This window comes from Diplotaxodon limnothrissa, linkage group LG3, assembly GCF_057381915.1.
Source record: "Diplotaxodon limnothrissa isolate DT_005_m linkage group LG3, D_limnothrissa_male_GT1.1, whole genome shotgun sequence".
Taxonomy (NCBI): domain Eukaryota; kingdom Metazoa; phylum Chordata; class Actinopteri; order Cichliformes; family Cichlidae; genus Diplotaxodon; species Diplotaxodon limnothrissa.
In genome coordinates, this window is record NC_140598.1 from 14,521,975 (window position 1) to 14,541,429 (window position 19,455).

General features: G+C 42.8%; 2 protein-coding genes across 2 annotated transcripts in view; both read right to left on the reverse strand.

The window, feature by feature from the left end:
- Nucleotides 1-15,946, reverse strand: part of LOC146634628 (protein NLRC3-like) — a 223,074-nt gene extending 207,128 nt beyond the window's left edge. Inside the window, exon 1 of the mRNA XM_085378026.1 lies at nucleotides 15,911-15,946. The gene's annotated coding sequence lies outside the window, so the exon portion shown is untranslated. The remainder of the gene's footprint in view (nucleotides 1-15,910) is intronic.
- LOC146634635 (protein NLRC3-like) lies at nucleotides 1,816-14,466 on the reverse strand. The gene is made up of 7 exons (XM_085378087.1): nucleotides 13,943-14,466; nucleotides 13,757-13,858; nucleotides 12,892-12,993; nucleotides 9,888-10,001; nucleotides 5,475-5,551; nucleotides 3,507-5,358; nucleotides 1,816-1,996 (listed from the first exon to the last, which is right to left on the reverse strand). Exons 1-7 carry the CDS (start codon nucleotides 14,029-14,031, stop codon nucleotides 1,816-1,818), a joined length of 2,517 nt encoding a protein of 838 aa, XP_085234213.1. The 5' UTR covers nucleotides 14,032-14,466.
- Nucleotides 15,947-19,455: the final 3,509 nt, after the last annotated feature.

Genomic DNA, 19,455 nt, shown 5'->3' on the forward strand with positions numbered 1-19,455 from the left:
TTGACCTGCTAAAGACAGTCAGCTGTGGATTATTCATTGTTGTGTCTGATACTTAGAACTGTGAGGAAGAACACTACACAGTTAATCAGGGTCCCCTCTCTCTGAATCAGGAAAGGTGGGCAGGCCGCGTGTGGGCCGCGGGCCATACGTTGAGTCTCACTGTTTGAAATGTGAACATTGTTCTGCTGCAGTCAATGGACTAAACCAGAGAAGAAGAAAACAGACTTTACCATGAAGATCCTCAGTGTGGATCAGTATAATATCAGCCTGATGTCTGCAGTTTAGTGTCAGCACAACTTTCACATCATATTCATCTCAGCACAACTAAAACATGCTGACTGACCTCAGAGTTTCAAGTCCACATCCTGGACTCTCCAGGAAACCACACAGATGCTTCACTCCTGAATCCTGCAGCTTGTTGTTCAGGCTCAGGTTCAGCTGTCTCAGATGGGAGGGGTTGGACTTCAGTGCTGCTGCCAGATAATCACAGCTGATCTCTGACAAACCACAGTCACTCAATCTGTATAAAGAATGAAAGATGTAAGTTTATTAGACAAAGTGTGAGCTTGAAATCATTCAGTGTTTCATCATCTGTTCAGAGCTGAAGAAGGTTCAGAATGTAGAAGTTTAGAAAATGGAAACTCCAAACAGCTGAAGCCAACAGGAAGCAGCTTCAAACAAACACAACAAGAGAAAAAACTCTGAATGTTTCACATTAAAGTCGTACATTTCTCACAAAGCTCAATTATGTGACAGACATTTCATCCCATGTCAGTTTGGCCTCATCCTGGGCCGGATTATCCAGCACACACTCTGACCACAGGCCCAGGGGCCACGCACAGCTGGGCTCCATCCAAGAGACAGCAAACAAACCAACACAATAATAAAAAGCACCATGTGATCTTCTTACATCTTCAAGACAAACATAGGAAAAACATGAGCATATTTGTTTCCTGATAAAATGATGTGACAGGTAGAACAGAGTAAAGTGGTGGTGTTACAGCCTTTCTCCCTCTGCTGCCGAGGCTGTTAGTCTCTCCCAAACTCAGCTACAGGACTTCCAAATGAATGAAAGCAGCAGAAGTGGCTTTACAAATGAAAGAGGAAGAGGAGAAGAAGAGGAGAGGGAGGCCACCCTGACCATCACTCCAGCTGAAAACATCACACTTCCATTAAAGTTGGTGAGGAAATGTTGAGCAGGATGAGCTGCTGGCTAATCTGGAGGCTGTAGCAGCAGTTCACAGTCACAGTGGGTTTCCACTCATGAAAAAGCTCTGGCTGCTTCATTTCTCATCTCATATCAGAGACTTTAATGCTTCACTGAAGCTGTACTGTGATGCTTCCATATCCCAGTGAGGCCTCCATAATGATTTCAGCTGTTCTGTACACACACTGTGTGCCCTGTATGGCTCAAAGTCTCTGCAGCCTGTTTTTATCTGCTATCATCAAATCTTCATCATCCTCATTCACATCCCTCACACACTCTACAGCCTCATCAGCACTGACTTCATCTTCACTGACTGATGGAGCACAACATGAACCTGTGGAGGCTGAAACACTGTCCTGTCAAACATCTCCCCGTCACCACTCCACTTCTGTCAGCCTTTAAATGAACCCTGCTCAAGTCTGTCACTTCTGTTTGGAGCCAAAAGGAAAAACTGTTGTTCAGTCGTTTGGAAAGACAACATTTCTGAAAGCACTCAAACTTCTTCACATTTGTCTTCAGACACATCCTGAACATTTAGGAACTAAAGAAAGTTTCAAACATCAAAGACCTGAAATATAGAAAAACTACAACAGCCGCAGTCAGTGAACTCACCTCAGAGTCTCCAGTCCACAGTTTGGACTCTCCAGTCCAGCACACAGAAGCTTCACACCTGAATCCTGCAGGTTGAAGTTGTAACTCATGTCCAGCTGTGTCAGATGGGAGGGGTTGGACTTCAGAGCTGAGGCCACAACTTCACAGTGAGACTCTGAGAGTCGACACTCAGTCAGTCTGTGATGATAGAAAATATAAAATGTGTTATTATAAAAGCAGAAAATCTGCATTATAAACACAGACTGAATGTATATGAAGACAAAACAGAGTGAGGTCATAATCTGATGAATCTGCTCTTCACATCTGTGCTTCAGCTCCTCTTACTGTGTTTGACATGACACAACGATTGAGTCTCTCTCAGACCTGCAGACTTTTAATGAGAATCTTTGTTTGGCTTTAATCTGCAGATGAAGGAGGAAGATGGTGTCACATTTAGGCTTCCATAATGTCCACAGTCTGTCACTGAGATCTGATCCAGAGTCAGAGTGAAGACACACATTTGGACTGTTTCCTGTTTTGACTCCAGAACATTTTGAATGAGTTCAGCTCAGTGAAGAGTTCCAGCTGGAAAGATGATCTCTGTTTGCTACCTGCTGTCAGGTACGACTGTTCACGTCCACACGCAGGAAAAACCTGCTGACTGTTACCAAACGGAGCAGAAATCTCATCACTGGACAATAATGATGAATGAACTCAGAGCTGCTGATATCAGATCTGATTTCAGGGGAACTAAACACAGAAATGATTGGCTCATTTGAGCTTTCTGAGCCATTATCTGCTGGTGTGTCGCTAGTTGGCAGAAAATGATTTGTATTCCTGTTCAGGGCTTCAGTGTTTATGAGTCCAGATCCAGGTGACAGCAAGTCAAAATGATGTTACCTGTCTGTGTCCAGCAGCAGCCTGTATTCACTTTGAATATTGTTATAACCTGACATGGATCAGTTTGTCTTTGATTGGTTTGTAAATGTCACTGTTTTCATTGGACCTGAGTGACGTACAAAGACAGAGAGGGAGAGAAAGGAGAGAGAGGATGGAGACAGCAAAGAGAGAGCAAACACAAACAGGTGAGAGTGGACAGGTGACCAAGGTCAGCAACCAATCAGAGAGCTTCTGTTTGACCCACAGTCACTGATGATGACTGCACATAACCAAGCAGTGTGTTACTCTGATATCAAATATGGATCCTGCTCTTATAATAATGATCATCAGATGATATTATTGTGTTATTTTGTAGCTGAATACGATGTTTGTGTGATTATCAGTGAAAGAAGCAGTGAGGAGGATGGAGAGAGAGAGAGGACACAGGGTGAAGTTAGAAACACTAAAAGGATTTTTCATGGATTTCATGGATGATTTGAGTGATTTCCAGCAGGACACTTAAACATGTCAGTGGACGTCCTAAAGAACATATTCACTGATATGAAACGTGTCATTGAACAGGATTAATATCAGTGGAAACATGGTGGAAACAGCTGTGACTGCATGGATGTGACACACTTCAAATCTGTTCTCCACTCTTGGATTTGGGATCCATGGAGCTGCTGCTGAGTCTGTACAATAAAGGAATGGTGTGGAAGGTTGCAGCGTACGGACACAAACACTTTGTGGTTACAATCTGATTTTATTTTCAAAATTAAACTACTAACCTACACTGATCAATGATGTTAATGATCACATCTGGACTCACCCAGCCTTTCTGCAGTTCCTCACAGCTGGAATCAGTCTCTGTCGTCCCCGCTCTGATGTTTTGTACTTCTGCAGGTCCAACTCATCCAGAACCTCCTCTGACATCTGCAGCATGAAGGCCAGAGCTGAGCACTGGATCTCAGAGAGTTTCTTCTCTGATCTGTTCTCTGACTTCAGGAACTCTTGGATCTCCTGAAATAATGAGAGGTGGTTCATCTCCATCAGACAGTGGAAGATGTTGATGCTTCTGTCAGGAGAGATTTCATCACTGTTCATCTCCTTCAGGTTGTTGATGACTCTCTGGATGGTTCCTGGACTGATCTCTGTCTGACCCAGCAGACCTACTAAGAGTCTCTGGTTGGACTCCAGACAGAGGCCATGAAGGAAGCGAACAAACAGGTCCAGGTGGCCATTTTTACTCTGGACGGATTTCTTAATGGCTCTGCTCAGGAAATCATCCAGAGATGGTTTAATGTGGGGAAACCGAAGCAAATTAGTATAATCATGATAGTCAAAATCAAAGTCAGAATCATAACAAAAATCTCCCAAAAAGTTCTTCAGCACCTTTGTCTTCCTGTTGGTGTGACAGTGGAACATGTAGACAGCAGCCAGAAACTCCTGAATGCTCAGATGAACAAAGCAGTAGACTGGTTTCTGGAAGATCACACACTCTCTTTTGAAGATCTCTGTACAAACTCCTGAGTACACCGAGGCCTCTGTCACATCCAGACCACACTGCTCCAGGTCTTCTTGGTAGAACATGATGTTTCCTTTCTCCAGATGTTCAAATGCCAGCCTCCCCAGCTTCAGAAGAACTTCCCTGTCAGCCTCCGTCAGCTCCTGTGGACTCGTCTCACGTCCCTCATGGTACTTGTTCTTCTTCCTCTTTGTCTGAACCAGCAGGAAGTGTGAGTACATGTCAGTCAGGGTCTTGGGCAGCTCTCCTCTCTGCTCTGTAGTCAACATGTGCTCCAGAACTGTAGCAGTGATCCAGCAGAAGACTGGGATACTACACATGATGTGGAGGCTCCTGGATGTCTTCATGTGGGAGATGATTCTGCTGGACAGCTCTTCATCACTGAATCTCCTCCTGAAGTACTCCTCCTTCTGGGCGTCAGTGAAGCCTCGTACTTCTGTTAGCCTGTCAACACATGTAGGAGGGATCTGATTGGCTGCTGCGGGTCGGGAAGTTATCCAGACGAGAGCCGAGGGAAGCAGATTCCCCTGGATGAGGTTTGTCAGCAGCTGGCTGACTGATGACTTCTGTGTGACATCAGACAGCAGCTTCCTGTTGGTGAAATCCAATGAAAGTCTGCTTTCATCCAGGCCGTCAAAGATGAACAAAAGCTGAGAGACAGCCAGCTTCTCTGCTGTGACCTTCTGTAATGTTGGATGGAAAACATGGAGCAGCTCCAGAAGACTGTACTGCTCATCTCTGATCAGGTTCAGCTCCCTGAATGAAAGCAGAACCACCACACTGACATGTTGGTTCTCCAAGCCCTCTGCCCAGTCCAGAGTGAACTTCTGCACTGAGAAGGTTTTTCCAACACCAGCCACGCCGTTGGTCAGAACCACTCTGATGGGTCTCTGTTGGTCAGGTAAGGCTTTAAAGATGTCCTGGCACCTGATTGGAGCGTCATGGAGGGCGTCCATCTTGGAAGCTGTCTCCAGCTGCCTCACCTCATGTTGGGTATGAACCTCTTCACTCTGTCCCTCTGTGATGTAGAGCTCAGTGTAGATGGTGTTGAGGAGGGTTCTACTTCCTGTTTCATCACTTCCTTCAGTCACACGTTCACATCTCCTCCTCAGACTGATCTTATGTTCATCTAAAACCTCCTGCAGACCAACATCTGCTGAAAGAAAGAAAAACAATGAGACTAAAGAGAAAGAAAACTCTTCAATGTCTGAACAACACAAGAAGTCCAGTTTTCAGAAATGAGTCCATCAGCAGACAGATGTTCAGTCTTACTTTGTACACAGCTGCTCTGACTGGCTGTCTGCAGTCCAGCTCTGCTTCTGGATCTTTCTCCACACTGTGCAGAAGCTCTGATGGTGACACAGAAAAGTCACAGTGGAGATACTTCTGTCCACCTTTGATTAGACTCATTATAAAAAGGAAAACAAAGTTTGAACACAGTCATGTTTCCAGTTCACTGACTTACATTTATTCCATGGACACTCACTCTAACCTGAACCACAGCTACAACCCAACATTGTTGAGGCCTCATCTCCTCCTTTCCTGACTGTAGAGGTTAAATATGCAACAACCAACAAATAAAAGAATTTGGTTCATTTCAAAGAAATTCACACGGTGACCAAGTAAAGTAACCGTAGTAAAGGAGACAACATCCCGTTGATGGTGGGATTATTTGAAAGATTTGCTTTAGTCACGTCACCAAATGCAGTTGAACCACCCGTGGATCCATGTTTGACCATTCTACCACTCTGAGCTCTGCTTTTGAATCGTTTTATTATTATCATCATTCATTTATTCATTCTTTGGAGGGGGGCTATTTCCTAATGCCGCCCTAATAAGCTGATGTTCAAGGGGAAATATAACAGAAACTCTTTCAGTGTTATTCATTAATAAATTAACAGATAAACTGTGAAGAAGAAAAAACTGAGATTTAAAGGAGAGAGTGAGAAACTTGATCATCCATCCTCATAATACATGTTTATCAGTATCTGCTGTGACCATACTGCAGTAATAACTACAAGTCTACATTTCTGTGACTGTTGATCAATCACAGCAGGAATCTGAGCTCATCTCTGCACACAGAGCAGCTTCAGCTCTGGGATAAACTGCTCGCTTCACGTCCTTCTCAGCTCACAGACACTCATCCTGATATTTTCCTTTAACATTTGATGGTATAATTCATCAGAGTTTACACTTTATCTGCATAAATACAGAAAAACATACCCAAACACCATAAACCATCAGTTTCACCATGTAGAATATATTGTTGTTTCCTTGCTTTTAATTCAGAGAAAAACTCTGATTTGGATTTTCTCTGTTCTCTTTGCCACAGCCCATCCCAGCAGCAGCTGAAGCAGCTGACTGTCACAACACTGAATAACACTTTAGGAGGAATTTCAGAGGTCAGTAAAGCTCCAGTTTCAACATCAGTTAATTAATCATAGTTAATCATAAATGTGAACCTGGCTGGCACACATGTTAATGTTAGCCATTTAAATATTAGCAGTTAGCTGAGGCCACAAGAAGAAGAGGCCCTAGAAGAACAATGGATGATAAGATTAGATTTTCAAGACTAGGCATGAGACGTGTTTTCCTTTACTGTCTCTTACAGAGGAGGGAGCAGATACCAGACGAGGTCACGGAGGTACGGGGAGGAGTCGCAGCAGACAGCAAGACTGCCACGTCCATGCGAGAGAGCGATGGCTACGATAATCTCTGTTTTTAAGATAAGATAAGAGATAAGATAGAACTTTATTAATCCCTCGGGTGGGTTCCTCTGGGAAATTCGACTTCCAAAAAGCACAGCAACGACCGAAGTTACAGTTACAGAATTGTTATATATATATATATATATATATATATATATATATATATATACACACACACACATACATACACACACACACACACACACACACATATATAAATACAGGAACAAATATAAATAAAATATACAAAGGGGATAAATAGAATAAATAGGAATAAAAAATAAAATAAAAATACAATGTCTCCCTATATAATGTTGTACAGCCCATGTGAGGGTTATCCTCTCTGCGAACCAGATGCTTGATTTCACACAGAGGTCCACCAACTGAATTTGATCAGTTATGGAACGATTTACCTCGACAGGCCCCTTCACTCGCTGCTTTTAAACCTCCTTTAAAACACACTTTTACTCCCTGACCTTTGACCCAGTGTGACATGTTGACTCACTACCTCAGACAGCTTAAAATAGTCTTTTTGTTTTTTGGTGCTGCCTAAAAGAACCGTAAAATATCTGTCCTATATACAGTTATGTTCATATATTTTTGTGCTACATCAGGAAACTCAAAAACATAGTTTTTAATATTTTAATCCTTATTTTTAAAACTGTTTTTGTCATTTTTCTGAATAACACTTTAGGAGGAACGTCTTGATGCATTCTCAATCATCCAGGAAAGTAAATCTCCAAAAGTTGATTCTCTTCATCTGGACGTAGCGTAAATGTGTCCCAGCTGGACTTTTGTCAAAGCTGGAAAGGCTCCTAAAGAAAGTTCCAGTCGATCCAGGAGAGAAGGACAACCGCTGCCTAAGAGAAAACCTGTAGCTATCCCATATGTGTCAGGAGTGTCGGAGCAGCTGAGTCGCATTTTTTCTAAACACCGGGTCTCTGTGGCTTTTAAACCCCAAAACACGCTGCGCCAAAAACTGGTCCACCCCAAGGATCGGGTCCCCCGACACAAACAGAGTAACATAGTGTACGCTGTTAAGTGCAGGACGATTGGCAGGATTTATACATCGGGGAAACCAAACAACCTCTGGCTACAACACAGAAGAGCCACCTCGTCAGGCCAGGACTCTGCAGTCTATTTACACCTACAGGCCAGTGGACACTCTTTCAATGATGAGGATGTAACATCCTGGACAGGGAGGAACGCTGGTTTGAGGGCGGAGTCAAGGACGCCATTTACGTGAAAAGGGAAAGACCATCTCTGAATCGAGGAGGGGGCCTAAGGGTACATCTGTCACCATCTTACATGCTGTGATTGCAGCCGTTCCCCAACTCTCTGTGAATGGTACTCATGACCATTGATCAGTGGTTGTTGATCAATGGTCATGAGAATTGCATAATTAAGATTAAGGAACTGACCTCCCAGCCCATTGTTCCTTCAGTGGGCTGGTTTCAGTCATCATGCAAATGTCCTGTTTATAAGATTGAATCCTGCAGTCAGCTGAGACTGAAGGAGTCACCTGGATGAGAGACGAAATGTTTCTCCCACTAAACGCTACGTCCAGATGAACTGAATCAACTTTTGGAGAAAGAAGTTGAATCAGTATTTCAGCTTTAAGAGGGTATTTTAACACAAACATCAGTCCTTCTACTTAAGTATGTTTGACACTTTGTTTACACCTAAATTAACTTTACTGTTAACGAGTTTTCATGTTTCTGTAATCCACCAGTGTGCTCATGCTTTTTTAAGTGAAAACATATTTTTAATGATCAAATATAATTATGTTTGTTATTTGTGGAGTTTAAATGTCCTTGACAGAGACAGATGATGATCATTATCCTGCACTGTGGTCTCAGGTTTGGTCGAGCTAGCACAAAGAATGGCTATGTTGAACTTCCTCCTGGGATCTACACTAAGAAGTGAGTCCAACATTAGCAGGGTCTCTTTCCTTTATCTGGATTCACTTTAGCATTCACAGTCACGTGAAGCTTGTTATTAACTCGATAAGTCAACCCAGGGTTTCAGCTGAGCGCTCACATGAAACACATGGTGTTGGCAGCATCTGATCAATCATATTCATGGAGACGTGTATCAGCAACAGAGCAGCTGAGTTTGCAGAAGGAAGTCAAACTAAACCACAGGAACAATATGAGGAGATTACACACATAATAAAATACTAGCAGTAACACAGCTGCTGCAGACAAATCAGTCGTGTGATCGTGTGTGAGAGGAGAAGGACTGTAAAGGAGTTTGGTGTTAAAAGCTCTGTATGAATGTGGGAGACTTTGAAGGGCTTTAAAAAGGCCAATATAAAATAAAAGGCAGCAAAACTGCTGAGTGTGAAAGTCACCAGACTTATCAGACCTCTGTGATTAAGACCTGTAAGAACACCTATTTGTACTTGTTGGCATTATATCAAACACACACGTATATTAAGCCTTTGTTTGAACTCTGGTTGAATTTGTTACTTTCAGACTGTGAAACATCACAGAGGCTGCAGCTGCAGATCTTTTATTCACCTGGAAATTTACTTTAAATGTTAGATGGAAAATGTGTTGCTCAGTTTAACCAAAGTAAGAACAAGAATCCATAAACCTTCATAAAGACAAACATCTCCCAGAACATTGAGCTGCTGAAGTGTCACTGAAGGGAAAAACTATTTGTCCTCCTCCATCCAGCAACACCTGAAACACCTGAGTGGAAGCTCCTCCCTACACTGTGTTTGAAGCAAAGCACAAAGGAGACACCTGCTGGAGCAGCTGGAGTCCTACAGACACTCAGCCTCTTCACTACACAAACACCTCCTACAACATCCACTCTTTCCACTCTGACTGCTGTGTTTGTGGAAACACTCCAACACACACCGCTTCACATACCAACATAGAAATGTGTGTGAAAAAGAGCTGAGCTGATATTAAACATGAGGATTTATTCAGAAATACAGAGTCAGGAACAACATCTAGACACACATTACCTCTCAGCAGCAGAAGAACAGCCTTTAAAGTTTATAAAAGCATCCTTCGACTCGTTGCTCTTTAAGGAAACACAGCTGGGTTCAGGTCCAGGAGATTCTGGCCTCTTATTGATCCTAAGAGAAAAACAATAAATGTAACAGCTTCATGAGACAGGAAGGAAAAACTGGAAATATTAAATTAAAGACATGATGAACAATCTCATAAAAATAATGTACTTACTCTTTGTCACATAACAGTCTTTTGTTAAAGTTTACAATAACACCCTTGCTTAGTCTTTGCTCTGTACTGCAGTACTTGCACTGGTTTCACTGGACAAGTCTGCATGTGAATCTACAACTGATCTGACATTGTGGCACAAACACAGTAAACAAACACTACGAGCACCTTGTTTCATGTGCAGTGGCTTTCTTCTCATTCTGTTACTGAACACTGTATGAAAAGCCTCTCACTGCCAGCATCCTTCCAGCCCCACGACAACAAGACCAACTCACATCTTCACAACACCAAGAATTTTTCCCCTTTTCTTTGGAGAAACTGAGAAGCCAATAGGATTGTAGCTCAAACTTGCCCACAGTCCTGCTTCCTCCCTGCTCACTCCTACCTGTGTTGGTGCTGAGTGGACAGTCATAGCCTGCTGCTAGCATGAATGCTAAACGTACTGCTGTGGATGATCAGCAGAAAAACATGTGGTCAGTTTGACTGTTTGCTGTATTTAAAGTCTTTTTCTCAGTTCGTCTGTATTCAAAGTGCATTCGGGGCTTTAGCTGACAGCTCTTTGTGCTAACAAACTAAACTCTCTTAGTTTAAGCCAACAGACCAAACACAAAGCCTGCTGCTGCCTCCATGGGTTAGCTTGTGTGACTGGTGTTTACATCAATGAAATCTAAATCACACTACAGGGAGAGCAGAATTATTAGGCAAATGAGTATTTTGTCCACATCATCCTCTTCATGCATGTTGTCTTACTCCAAGCTGTATAGGCTCGAAAGCCTACTACCAATTAAGCATATTAGGCGATGTGCATCTCTGTAATGAGAAGGGGTGTGGTCTAATGACATCAACACCCTATATCAGGTGTGCATAATTATTAGGCAACGTCCTTTCCTTTGGCAAAATGGGTCAAAAGAAGGACTTGACAGGCTCAGAAAAGTCAAAAATAGTGAGATATCTTGCAGAGGGATGCAGCAGTCTCAAAATTGCAAAGCTTCTGAAGCGTGATCATCGAACAATCAAGTGTTTCATTCAAAATAGTCAACAGGGTCGCAAGAAGGGTGTGGAAAAACCAAGGCGCAAAATAACTGCCCATGAACTGAGAAAAGTCAAGCGTGCAGCTGCCAAGATGCCACTTGCCACCAGTTTGGCCATATTTCAGAGCTGCAACATCACTGGAGTGCCCAAAAGCACAAGGTGTGCAATACTCAGAGACATGGCCAAGGTAAGAAAGGCTGAAAGACGACCACCACTGAACAAGACACACAAGCTGAAACGTCAAGACTGGGCCAAGAAATATCTCAAGACTGGTTTTTCTAAGGTTTTATGGACTGATGAAATGAGAGTGAGTCTTGATGGGCCAGATGGATGGGCCCGTGGCTGGATTGGTAAAGGGCAGAGAGCTCCAGTCCGACTCAGACGCCAGCAAGGTGGAGGTGGAGTACTGGTTTGGGCTGGTATCATCAAAGATGAGCTTGTGGGGCCTTTTCGGGTTGAGGATGGAGTCAAGCTCAACTCCCAGTCCTACTGCCAGTTTCTGGAAGACACCTTCTTCAAGCAGTGGTACAGGAAGAAGTCTGCATCCTTCAAGAAAAACATGATTTTCATGCAGGACAATGCTCCATCACACGCGTCCAAGTACTCCACAGCGTGGCTGGCAAGAAAGGGTATAAAAGAAGAAAAACTAATGACATGGCCTCCTTGTTCACCTGATCTGAACCCCATTGAGAACCTGTGGTCCATCATCAAATGTGAGATTTACAAGGAGGGAAAACAGTACACCTCTCTGAACAGTGTCTGGGAGGCTGTGGTTGCTGCTGCACGCAATGTTGATGGTGAACAGATCAAAACACTGACAGAATCCATGGATGGCAGGCTTTTGAGTGTCCTTGCAAAGAAAGGTGGCTATATTGGTCGCTGATTTGTTTTTGTTTTGTTTTTGAATGTCAGAAATGTATATTTGTGAATGTGGAGATGTTATATTGGTTTCACTGGTAAAAATAAATAATTGAAATGGGTATATATTTGTTTTTTGTTAAGTTGCCTAATAATTATGCACAGTAATAGTCACCTGCACACACAGATATCCCCCTAAAATAGCTAAAACTAAAAACAAACTAAAAACTACTTCCAAAAACATTCAGCTTTGACATTAATGAGTTCATTGAGGGTTCATTGAGAACATGGTTGTTGTTCAATAATAACATTATTCCTCAAAAATACAACTTGCCTAATAATTCTGCACTCCCTGTAATGTGTCCTCCAAGGTGTTTGGTGGGAGCACTGAGTGAAACATAAGAGCTCTGGTAAAATAACAAACAGGGCTGTGAGAGCAACTGAAGTGATAAAAATACTGTTTAAAGATAAAAAACACTTTGATGTTCTCTCGTCACCTAACAAAGTCCAAACCCTGTGAACTATTTGAGCTTTAATAACTGTGGATTCAGGTATCCTGAACCCATCTTTGGACATTTGTAATTAAATATTTTAAAACTCCATCAAAGACTCCTGATGTGGCTGTTTGGAGAAGGAAAAGAGGGACAAAGTGGAGCGTTGAGCTGAGGCTTCATTCACTGCAAACCTACAGTTATGTTTCCTTATTTCTGCTGTTTGCATGTTCACAGCTGAAATAAAGCTGCCTCTTTGACTTCATCCTGTTGTGTTTGGGTCCAATCCTGCCTGCCACACAGCGCTACAGGACAAAGTCTAAGATTTTTACCTTTTTAATGAATCTTTGGTCATATTTATCCAGGAAAACACAAACATGTAAAGGAGTCATCACAGGTCTCTGACCTCGTTGGTCCAGGTTCAGCACTGAAGTCTGGAGGTTGATGTTTGGACCCATCACTCCTCACAGATGGACAGCTGGATCCTGCAGACTGTGACCTCTGACCTCTGCAGACACAAACATGTTTTATTCAATGATCAATTCTCTGATGAAGTGATTGAAGCAGCTGTGATCACACAGACTGCAGATAATGCAGCTGTTTCCTGTCAGTAACAGTCCTCTTAGATTAGAGTTCAGCTTTTTACAGGAAAACAAATGTCCCTGAATGCAACAGTGAGACACAGTCTGCCTGTGTGGCTGTGATAGCTGCCGTTAGGAGCGCTCATGTGTTTGCAGTTAGACGAGGAGATGTTACCATCATGGACATGTTAACAAATCCTGCAGCATCACGTGGCACAAACACTTTGTGTTCCTGTCATCTGCAAGCAACAGGAAGTTCATTAATAAAGGCGGGATGGAGACGCGACTGTGATGGTTCTCCTTCATCCAGCTGTTACACACATCTGGGCTCACACGACGAGCCTTTGTCTAATACAGCAGCTGCTCTCTGAACACTTTTCTGAAGAGGAGCTGCACAAACCTTTGTTTGCTTTCTAGAGCAGCGTATCAAAGTCAAACTACCCACTGCTAGCAGCTGTTTCTATCATAGTTTAGGATCCAGATGTGTGAGGTCTAAATTTACACCTCTGATTAAAATACATAGTTAAAAACAGCCAATTGAGTCCAAATGTGTCTTAAACCAGATAAACTGACAGTTACAGCTGAGCCTGTGTGTCCTTGGAGACACTGCTCTGCTACAGAGATGCATTTTAGAAACCAGGAAACATCAAAATCATTTAAATCAGAGAGTTCTTGTTACTAACGGCTCACCTCTCTGCAGCGGACACAGGCTGGACTTTAAAATTAACGATGTGACCATTAGACGCGTCACTCTTACAGGACACAGAGCTGGGTGGAGGTCCAGGCTGGTTCCTGTGAATAATGATGGAGCAGTGATGTGAGTGCTGAGCTGTGACATGGAGAAGAGTCATGGACAGTTAGAGATGGTCATCTCACCTCTGAGCTTTGGTCTGGCTCTCATGTTCCCCACACAGAGTGCTTTTAGAGGGAGGGACTCCCTCCTCTCTGTCCTCACACTGATCCATGCTGCTCAATTCACATCAGCTCACACACACTTTCTACCTTCACCTGCAGAGGAAACACAAATCAGCCCAGCGACACACTGACTGACCCACTCAGCACCCACTGATTGATTCAGACACGTTTTAATCCCCAAAAGTTGATTCTGTTCATCTGGATGTTTTCAGTGGGAGAAACGTTTCATGACTCATCCAGGTGACTCCTTCAGTCTCAGCTGACTGCAGGTTTCCAACCTTATAAACAGGACATTTGCACAATGGCTGGGAGGTCATGACCATTGATCAACAACCACTGATCAATGGCCATGAGTCCCATTCACAGAGAGTTGGGGAATGTCTGCAATCACAGCATTACTAACCTAACCCTTACCTGGATGATTGAGCATCCAGACACTTTTTAATATTTTACTAATTTCTGAAGCTTTTTACCAACTTTGTTCAAATTGGTCTGCTGTCATTTTATTGTTGACAAAAAGAGATTTTGTTGCTGCAACACCAGGATGTTACTACAGAATACACTTTATATTGTGAGCACTTGGATGTTAGTCCAGTGGTCCTAAACTGACACACCTGCACCTGGATTCATTCTGACCAGATTTTAGCTCAACAGTGTTTCATACTTAATACATCAGACACAAACTCTGCAGCTGTCATTGTGTGCAGTGTGTGTGCAGTGTGTGTGCAGTGTGTGTGCAGTGTGTGTGCAGTGTGTGTGCAGCGGGTCACTGTGTCCTATGAGTGTTATACTACAATAAACAGAGCCTGACCGCGGGCATAAAGAGGGCAAAAACCCACTTATGCTCTAAAGATGAAGTTCTGTTTCTCTTCAAATGAGCCTCAGAGCATGTGGAGGGTCATTGAACGCATCACAGATTACCTCAAGAACAACAGGCTGAAGAACATAAAAACAAACGCAGAGTTTCTGTCTGACGGTTTGAACATGAAACAGGAATTATTGAGCAAAAACGGCCAGTTTACTCATTTATGATCAATCATCAACGCATTCACCTACAATACACGAATGAACATCAGCAGTTAAACTGAAAATAACCTGCATACAAATACGACAGCAGACTATAGCGAACGAGCAGAGAAATGCATTTTATAGATGAAGTGTTGGCAGCGACTCTTAGGACAGCCCTGTCTCACTGTCAGCAGTTAAACAACATCCACACACTGGAAGCCCGTTTGCGTCACTAAAAAGAAGAAGGATCCAGAACTCGAAATTTCGACTTATTTTATCGTAATTTCGACTTATTAACTTGGAATTTTGAAAAAACTAACTCAAAATTAAGAGTTAGTGCTGTCAATCAGTCATTTACGTGAATGACGTAATTTCCTTGTTACCCGGAAGCTGAAGCCCTCAGCTACAAATGCTACAGCTAAGACACCAGAATTACAGCCAGTCATAAATGCACAAGTCGCTGATTATTGTCTGTGTGGCTTCACAAATGATGAAATCCTTCTGTTATTAGCTGAACCACATGGCGTTAACATCAGCTAACGTACTCTCGAAAGCGCCGGTTTGTTGCGATGCGGGTTTGAGTGCGCATTGTAGCTAGATTACTGATTGGCAGAACTAACTCCACATTTCGAGCTACTTTTCTCAACATTTTCGAGTTATAAGTCGAAATTTCGAGAATGGATCCTTTTTTGTGGCGGAAACGGGCTTCCATAACAGACTGACGGAGGCAGGAGAAGCTGCCTACAGACATCAGTCAGTGGATCCACAGTAACATCGACTCTGAGTTCAGCTGCTGATCATCAACTGTTTCTGTCTCGTTCCCAGACTCTGATCTCACATAAAACGAAGCAGATTTATGCTGAAACTAAGCTGCACACAGCTGATGTCAGCCAGGAAAACAGTACAGACTGCTAACGTTACCTTAACTTCGAGACGATCAACTGCGCCACAACATTCACGAAAGCGAAAGTAAAAGCGACGGAAGGAAACGCCCAGAGAGGCGTTTGAGGGACGGTCAGAGTCAGGAACCTCAGAAACGCATCAGGCTGGAGTTTAATTCTGTTTTCATCTTTAGAAACATCTGGAAATAGTTATAAAAACGCTGCGTAATAAAGAAAAATAGTGTAGATTAGTTTGAGTTGTGTTTATCTGAGCTGTGTCTTTAATCTGAAGTTCATTTTGTGGAGGAGCAGCAAGACTTTCAGTGTTACTCTCAGAGAAAGCCTCCCAAATGTCTGTTGTCTTAATAGTGGAATTATCTGGAAAATGAACCAGTTCTTATGAGCTGCTTTTCTGTATGAGCAGTCACAGCATTTTATACAGCGTGCTTCATTCACACAAGCACTTCTTTTTCTAACAATGACACTATGATGGATGCATCGGAGAGCAAGTCGGGATTCCACATCTTGCCCAAGGATACCGTGGCGTGCAGACTGGAGCAGCCAGGGATCAAACCTCCAACCTTCCAGTTAGTAATTCTACCTGCTGAGCTACAGTCTGTACTTCCTGAACAACACACCCTCCTTTTGTTTCTTTATTTCCAGTAGCAACCAGGATCATAATGAACCCTGACTCCCACAGACACTCAGGAGCCACCTGCCCAGTAAGTCACCCGCTAACTGCAACTATCAGAGCCCTGACCTTCTGCAGAGACGAGTCACACTGAACACAGCAAGTGTCCCTGCTCTCAGATACAAAACCTGCCTTTAAAAGTTCAGAGTAATGAAATCAGCAGTTCTGGTTCTAGAATTTGTAGTCTCACACACATGTGCAGAGCACTTTTGTTGTTTTGGTTCACATCGGTTGATATTCTGCTGCAAACAACTAATGAGGACATTTTCTAAAAGCTTTGAGTGTCCATCAGGATCCTGTAGAAACAGCTTCTGGCTGCAGCTGCTGTGGAGCTCCACAGTAACCGGAAACACGTAACTTCAGTTAAATCGACTTTGACAGCGAAACTAAATTGCGTTTTTGTTACTATTGATGCTGCTGAGAAATAAAAATGGTTTTAAGTTTTTTTTAACGCTCTGGGTTTGTTCAGAAAAATTCCCCTAAATTGTTCGTGGCCAAAAGTGACACTTGCTGTTTCGCTGATTCATTTATTTTTTTTACAGTACATCGTGTTGTGCGTTCTGATTGCTGTAGACCATTGTCAATCAATCTAGTCCAGTGTCTCCTGTACAGGAGCGGTCCCTAATAGGCCCACGGACCGGTCCGTGAGTCTTTTGGTACCGTTCCGCGAGAGTTGATCCTCCGGTGTGAAATGTATGGTTGTAGTTGTGTGTCTTATTTTGAAAGAACTATTTACGCGTTACCATAGCGACCAGAGAGCATTAAAAAGCAGAGAGGAGGATGTCACTGTCATTGTTGTTGGCGCACAGCTCAAGTCACGTTTATTATTATATTTACAAAATACCACAGTTTCTTTTTTTATTCTTTTGTTGTATTTATCCGCGACACCTTAAAGGTCGTTCCCTGAAAATATTGTCTGACATTAAAGTGGTCTGTGGTGCAAAAAGGTTGGGGACTCCTGCTGTACAGTACAGAATGCGTTTAGCTGTTGAATTTACATAAATCTTCGATCGCTAGCAGTGTAACTCTGAAGTGCTGCACTGTGTGTTTGTACGTTTTCTCCCAAACAAACACAACAATGCCGACGAAATGTTTTGCACCCTCAAATGCACCTTTAGGTTTCATTCCATGATACTGGACTTATGTTTCTACGAAGGTTTGAACTCTAAGAGTGTTTAACATGATAGTGATTTATTGATTCTAACCCTAAATCTATCCAGTAATGTCTGCACATATTTTCAGTACTGATTTTAAAGTGTTTTAATCCTTCTGTCACTCAGGGAACCCAATAAGGATTCAAATACTTCAAAAGTCAACCAATGACATTGATGTGTAAGACTATTTAATAATTATTTATTGTTTATATTTCATTTATTCATTCATTCTTTGCACTGTGATTTAACCCATCTTTGTGTAAAGCAGGGGTGTCAAACTCCAGGCCTTGAGAGCCAGCGTCCTGAAGCTTTGAAATGTATCTCTGCTGCAACACACCTGAATAAAATTATTAGGTCATTAGCATGACTCTACCCTACTCAAGTAAATTTAAATAAATGTAAGTACATACCACCAGGTAGCTCCACTCGTACCCAGTGTAACGGGAAGTGAGAGGGTTAGGTTTTGGCGCTTTGAATGTTCAGTTGTGTGATGCAGCGATTAACGTTTGAGTCAAATATTGGGCTCCCTCGTGTCTTCCCTACATTCCTCCACAATGTGCGTTTTTGCAAAAATGTACTTCTAGAAGTACTTTTATTGCACGATGTTCATTCACTCATGAGCTGCTGCAACATGAATCAAATGGCTGAACTGCCACCTTGGCGTGCAGTCAAGTTCTACAGTCTGCTAATGATCTAATAATAAGTATTAATATTCCTCACTCACCTTACTAAATGTTTGTGAACACAGCCAGAAACATTTGCATCACAAACACAGACTAGTGTTTATTAGCAGAAGCTTTTGGGTGGTTGCTCTCAAACCTGTGTACAAGTTGAAGCATTAATGGTCCCTTCACTGATTTCCAGGTATCCAATGTCAGGGCTAACAGATGGATTCAGACGCAGGCAGCGTTCTGGCAAGCAAAGGGTTGACAATTTATTAACACAGAAGGGAAACCACAGTGATGTGTATATACAGTGAATGGGGCAGGGCTTCAGGGCTCCAGGGGAAGGAATCCACACTCGCTCCCCACTCGGCCCAAACTCCGCCACTCCTCTTCTTACGCACACTCGCTTCTCCACAGCCACTCTCGCTCCAATTTCCACTTATGTTGACACACACAGGGATCACAGGTCAGGGTCCGCCACCAGTTCCGGGGAGATCTAAACACAAAGAGTCCAATTAGATCAATACGCCACACAACACTGAGAGAGTTTGTCTTAGGAGAGCTGAGAGCACGAACATGGGAGGTTCAACGTTCCAGTGCCGAATACTCCGTGCCGCAGCGTTAAATAGGCAAGGGGGACGCCGCCTGATCAGCAACAGGTGTAGAAATCACCGCAGATACGTGGGCCAAGGGTGAGAGCCCACAATGAGCTCCACCCAGGGAAGCAGGAGAGAAAACAAAACAAACCTGTGGCCAACATGAGCGAGCCGGAGAGGCACAGGGACCATGACAGCCAATACCAAGTGCACAAGTTCACCCCAGATGGTTCCTCTTCTCTGTAACTTGGAGGATGTGGAGTAGGCTGTATTTTAATCAAAGACATATCAATCAATCAATCAATCAATCAATCAATCAATCAATCAATCAATCAATCAATCAATAACCATGTCTAAAAACAACACAGGTTGACCAAAGTGCTGTACACAGTAAAAGAAAAAGTAAAAAGTAGAAACAAATACACACAATGAACAAAACCAAAAATAATCCCAAATTTCGTTTTTTTTCCTGAAGGGGT

Coding starts and splice junctions, on each gene's coding strand:
- LOC146634635 (XM_085378087.1), bottom strand. CDS start 14,031: ATGGATCAGTGTGAGGACAGAGAGGAGGGAGTCCCTCCCTCTAAAAGC. Junction 13,859..13,942: donor AGCCAGACCAAAGCTCAGAG/GTGAGATGACCA, acceptor CATTATTCACAG/GAACCAGCCTGGACCTCCAC. Junction 1,997..3,506: donor AGGAACTGCAGAAAGGCTGG/GTGAGTCCAGAT, acceptor CTATCATCACAG/ACTGACTGAGTGTCGACTCT.